This window comes from Antrostomus carolinensis, unplaced genomic scaffold, assembly GCF_000700745.2.
Source record: "Antrostomus carolinensis isolate BGI_N321 unplaced genomic scaffold, ASM70074v2 scaffold14450, whole genome shotgun sequence".
NCBI lineage: Eukaryota > Metazoa > Chordata > Aves > Caprimulgiformes > Caprimulgidae > Antrostomus > Antrostomus carolinensis.
Window position 1 is genome coordinate 90,135 of NW_010287850.1, and position 6,000 is coordinate 96,134.

General features: G+C 37.0%; 1 protein-coding gene across 1 annotated transcript in view; it reads left to right on the forward strand.

Annotated features, from left to right (window-relative positions):
* Positions 1–4,503, forward strand: part of LOC104522291 (formin-like protein 19) — a 30,702-nt gene extending 26,199 nt beyond the window's left edge. The window contains exons 16-17 of the mRNA XM_029084141.1: positions 629–712; positions 4,399–4,503. Of these exons, the coding sequence (XP_028939974.1) occupies positions 629–712; positions 4,399–4,503 (189 nt within the window). The remainder of the gene's footprint in view (positions 1–628; positions 713–4,398) is intronic.
* Positions 4,504–6,000: the final 1,497 nt, after the last annotated feature.

A 6,000-nucleotide genomic window follows, 5' to 3' on the forward strand; every position in this document is an offset into this window, starting at 1 on the left:
AAGAGCACTGTTGTGTTAGTTATGAACGGGGCTACTTCCAGTGAGGGCATTCTCCACTGCCATGGTGTGGACATGTTCATCTGTGTCCTGGATATCCTCGTGCTTTGCTTCACTGTGTAGTGTTGGCATCTGCTAAACCCATACGTTTTCTTCTCCCTTGGAACAACTCAGCGATGTGCTTCTTCAATACTTATTTAGTTGTCTTGTATATGTATATACATATATAAGAATGTATACGTTACAAAGGAATTGTGATTAAGAAATTTTGTTTCAAATGTTAATTTTCTAAGGCCCTGTTTCCTTAAGAACTAGCAACTAGGCTATGCCAGATGTGAGTGGAAATTAGGACTTTGTGATGCTTATCTAGTTCTGTCAATTTTGATAGATTTAGGTAGTGTCATTGAATGATACAGTAAAAAATTCTCAAACATTGATTTTTTTTTTTTGTCTTTGATGTCTTAATACTTGCAAGGAAATGTGTGCTCTTGATGTATGCTTATCTTTTGTGAAATGTGAAATTTTTGTGACATGAAAATTTTGACTTGAATTATCTTGTTTTCACTGCTGTTTAATTTCTGCTTTAATATTATGCTTCTATACCAAATTAAGAAGTTTTATTTTATTACAGGATTTAATTCAGAAATATGAAGGGGAGCTATCCCAGCTGTCAAAAAGATGTGATGAAATGAAGAAGCTTTATAGCAACATACTGGTACATATCATACTAAAATGCAATGAAAAGAAATCTACATATCTTTAAAAAAAAAAAAAAGTGCAAGAAGTTCTCGTAATTCTACATGCTTTATAGTTATACTGTCCAAAGAAACTGAAAAAAAAAAAAAACCAACCCCAAAACCCATCTAACAGCAGTGGAATATTTTGACTGGAAATCTGGCATTTATTTTTCTTCAGGATTTACAGCCCACTTTTTAGAAGGTCTACAGTCCAAGTATCAAAAAGAAAAGTAATTGTTCACCAACTTTATAAATTTAATGAGTTTAACTGTTGAATATTTTCAACATGCTACAGAAAACATGTTAAGAAAAACAACATGCTTTTCTGGTGCCTACCAGCAACCGTGTCACTTCAAATCTTCCCTTAATTGGGCTGAGGGTTTTTTCTAGCGACAAACTTATAGTCCAGGGCATTGATTTAGCTACCACTATTCGAATGTGAGAGACAAGGATAGAGATGTTAGTAGTAGCAGAGATCTAAAAAATGAGCAGAGCAGAAAGGAAGCTCCATAGGCATAAGATTTCTGATAAAGAAGCTGTCTGTTCTTGTTTGTTCCTATTATATTCACCCACTCTTGCACCTGAGAAGAACCTGATTTTCTCAATCATTTTTTTCCTCTGAACAGCTTCAATACACTAGAAAATGTTTTTTGGGTCAGAGGGTCACACCAGAAGGAATGATAAAGCTCCATGCTGCAATTTTTAACAACATAGTATGTAGATTCCTTGTTTAGTACAATGTTCTTGGAGTGTAATAGAAATTCAGGAGGTCTCTGCTATGGTAACAGTGTTCTCTGGCAGAATAGTCACACTAGGAGGTTTTAAGGAAAGTGGCAGATTTGTTGAAATGCAGTGCTCATCTCTGAAACTGGAATAACTTCCTGGTCCTGGGATTATGGTCCAACTTTTAAGTGGTGGTGGTGTTTGTTGTTGATATTATTTATTTTTTATTAGGAGAAGGGATTAGAAATAGAGAAGCTTTATGACAGGCAAATGTAACACAGAGATGCAACCAGGAAAACCTTTGGGGACCTATCTGAATAGATACTGAAGATTAGCAAGATGTTTGACCAATGAAATATAATTAGTAATGTTTTACTAGAAGTAATATTGAACAATGTGCAAGGGTTTCTTTGTGTCTCTTACAGCCTTACTGAGGTGATTTCATCCTTTTGGTTTGCAGCCAAATTAACTATCCCAGACAAACAACTCTGTCCCAAGGTTTCAATAAAGGCTGAAGGAGCACTGGAACAGGCTGCCCAGGGAGGTTGTGGAGTTTCCTTCTCTGGAGACATTCAAAACCCGCCTGGACACCTTCCTGTGTGATCTCATTTAGGTTCCTGCTCCAGCAGGGGATTGGACTAGGTGATCTTTCGAGGTCCCTTCCAATCCCTGACATTCTGTGATTCTGTGTGACTGGGATAAAGCAAGAAGAAAAAAGGTGCAGAAATGGTGTAAATGAGAATTAATAGTTGATTTACATGAGTGCAAATGGTTGAAAAGTATTCATCAGATTTAAAAGTGGGGAGATTTGTGCTGTAAAACATTTGAGGGGAATCCTTCTTGCATTGGGTGTGGAGGAATTTGACCCGTTTTACCTAAAAGTCATCTTCAGAAGGAGTTATGTCGTGTGGCCAGTCCTGCTTGCAGAGCTGTGTGATGCACAGTGGGTGCTGGATGTGCTCTCCCACGTGTGTGTACTCTGTCCTAGGCCCCCTGCATGGACATCATTTCTCTCCAGCTGTGCACATTCAGCCAGGAGACATTGCACATATATATCTGTAGCCCAGCATCATGCGTAAGGCTCTTTGCATTCCTTTCTTGTATTGGAAACTCTCATCTGAGACTTTCATTTACATCTGAAAAGGATTTCATTTTCAATGTAGCTGGAAGTTTCCTCAAGTTTTAAACCAGCTGCTTTTTTCCCCCACACCCCTTCTCCCTTTTTCTCTAAAGTTAGGCACTAGATATTTTTTTCCCACTTAGAATGGATTTTTTTTTTTTCCTGAATAATGTTACTTGATCTTTTTGTATATTTATAAAGCAGCAAAAATGTAAAGCAAATATAAAATAGGATGGGTGATCAAAGACCAGGCTATTGTCTCAACAGCACTTGGAAGGAATAGTCCAGCTTACCTGGGGGAATATCTGATCTGGAAATGTGTTGTACGTTGCCACTGAAATCATGTTGCACATAAAAGAAAAATTCACAGGCCTAACTTTATGATTTTATATTCTGCTTATAGAATCAATAATGACCTTGGCATATGACACTTCTATGGAATGAACAATAAATTGGGGATAGCTGCCTGTGGTATAGCTGTGGGCTATCAACTTCTCACAGATGGTCATTAGCTCCAGGAAATGCCTCTCTCATTACTGTTTAGCTGATGGTACACCATGGGTGAGTGGAGAGGTGTGCCAAAGATCAAGGGCTTGGAGCACCCAGGGGGTGCAATTAGGAACACAACAGACAAAACTATTAATCAGGTGTCACTGGTTAATGCTAAAGTTTTGGTGACTTCATTATATGTGAATAATTTCTTTTATTGTGTTTCTGATTTCCAGGCAGAGGGTTTGCTCTTAAGAACATGTTAGATGATGTCCAGGTGAACATGTTTAGATAATGACAGATACCTGTCCAAACCTTTCTGTATATTCCAGTTGCAACCTGGAATACTGAAATACAACTGCATTGCTGTTCACCTTGGGACAGCTGTATCCCTCAGTTACAGAGCAGCTCTCCATTACAGCCAAGATAAGGACTTGTAGCAACACAAGATGCCTTTTTAAACTTTTTGATGGAGCCTTTGGAGCACGTTCTCTAGATTTGTTCAGCTCAGTTAGAAAGCCATTGCAGGCAGAGTTATGTTCTTTAACTCATTGATCCTGTTAAAGAGGAATCTTTGAAAAATATGAAAAACCTCTTGAATTAAACCTTAGCAACAGATTAAATATCAAAAATCCTTTCCTATCCTAGAACTGAAGAACCTATGTGGAAGTGATTTTAGTTAATGCAGGGATCCCTCTCCTGGTACTGAACTCTGCAGTATGACTACCTTTCACCTCTTGTTTTATAGCAGAGCAGACACGATGCCAACATTGTTCATTCCTTTTTCAAAAACTTTCCATCTGTTCACCTTTTTCAGGGGGAGGAAGGAAGAGAACAGGGAAAGGTGACTCTTTGATAAATTACTTTTTCTCTCAAAAGTGTCTGCTTCTCTATGAATATTTTTGTTTGTTTGCCAAGCAAAATGATAGAAAAGGAAAAAATTTTGGCATGAATATGCTGCTACCTTGTCCACTGTGAAATATAAACCATTTCCCAAATGTATGCATTTTCTTTTATGAATGGGTTCATCTAACAAACTGCATGAAGGAAGGTTCGTAATTTACTGATTTTTCTCCTCTCCCAGAGAGACTGGGTTATACAGAAGTCCAGGTCCTGATGTAATTCAATGACAACTCCTGGGGCTATTTTTACTTGGGATGTTTTGGATCTCAGCTTGCTGGAGATTTTAGCCAGCTCTAAGTTTTCTAATTAATAATAATAATGAACTTATTTAACTTTTCTCTTGCTCTTTTAATTTCATTAAGATCCTGGACATGGTTTAGATTACGTGGATATACTAATGTTAAATATTCTTCTCTTTCAAATTTACAGGTAAAGTTTGGGGAACCACAAGACCTAGACTCTCAGGAGCTGTTTGGATGGATATCTTCATTCATTAGTGAGTTTAGGAAGGCCTGTGCTGAAGTCATGCCATAAGGACAACACAAACCTTATAAAGAGGTGAGGGAAAGAAGTCCATGAAACAATGTGTAAGTTAATTGGTTTGAAAGTTTCTCTACTAAGAAGTAGCACATAGACAGTATATAATCTGTACAGTAGTATACCTTCATTTTATGAGATATTCAATTTATAATGTGTAATATTTAAGTGATATTTGACCTGTAGGATGACAGATTACTTATGAGCCTTCCCCTCATTTTTTCTGATGTGTGTGCTTTTGTACCTTGAGACATCTGTATTCTTAGAAAGGAGACACCATTGACATTTTATAATTTTTCTTTTTAATATTTTCCTTTGATACCCAGTCTTCTCTCTGAGTTTAACTACTACTTTTAATTAATAAGAAGTTTCTGTATGGTGATCTAATTTTTAATTGTTTTTTCTTCTGTAGTTTTCTAAATAATACTTTACAAGTTTTAGAATGAAATGGGGAGCTGTTACCCACAGAGGAGAATATTTAGCAAAAATTCTTGTTTGTCATTCTGCTATTAAAGCATTGCAGCCTTAGCATGTAATGGAGAAAGTGTCTGGTTGGGTGTTGGTTTTTTTTTCCCCCAAAGTAGTACAATAAGTTAGTGCTTTTTATGGCTAATGTCATGTATTCAGGTAAAATACTATAGAATTCAACCAATTTGTGAGATTTGCATTTACAGGAAGAGAAAAATATCAGAGAAGTGAAATTAAAATATATCATGAGGCATCTAAGTAATGGATACTGGAGGTAATTATCCATGATTTCAAAAGAGAAAACGTTTCTGTTGCATTTGTTAGCTTTTACATATTTTTGATTAGAACAATTATCTCAAACTCAAATATATGAGAAGAAAAGGAAACCTATAAATGCAAATACAAAATGGATGTGTTTAATATTGAAAGCAGAAGTAGGTCTAAAAGGTCATTGATAAAATTTCTCTACTAGTTTTGCAAACAGTGTTCATGAAAAAAATGTTTTACCTGACTTATTTTAGGTCTGACTGCCCAGGTCTCATAGTGTTTGGTCTTTGACAGAAATGCTGAACACTCTCTCTGACTTCAGTGCTAAAAGAAGGTAGGGCTAACCATCTGAAAGGCTTAGACGCACTTATGTCTAAAAATTACATTATCACAACCCTCTCTTAGCTGGCATATAAAATTTCTCTATATCCAGCATTTAATTTGCTGTTCTAGATGTGACCACTGCTGAACATCTAGATAGGTAGAGAAAGGTCCAGTGAAAAGCCTGGGCACCCGCCAGCTGGGTGCTGCAATACCTCGATTTCTAGTGCTGGTCACATCAGACAGTAAAGGATGATCACTAGGAATGTAGAAACACTTGACCATTGCCTGGAAAGCAGAGATAAAAGAAGACCAAGATTCTTTTTCTTGTCTTGGCGTCAGTACTTTAAAGGACATTGCAGGCTACAGTTCCTGGGAGCTTACAGCTTCTGATGTGCCATGACCAGCAGCCCACCCTTACGTGAAAAGGCAGAAAAG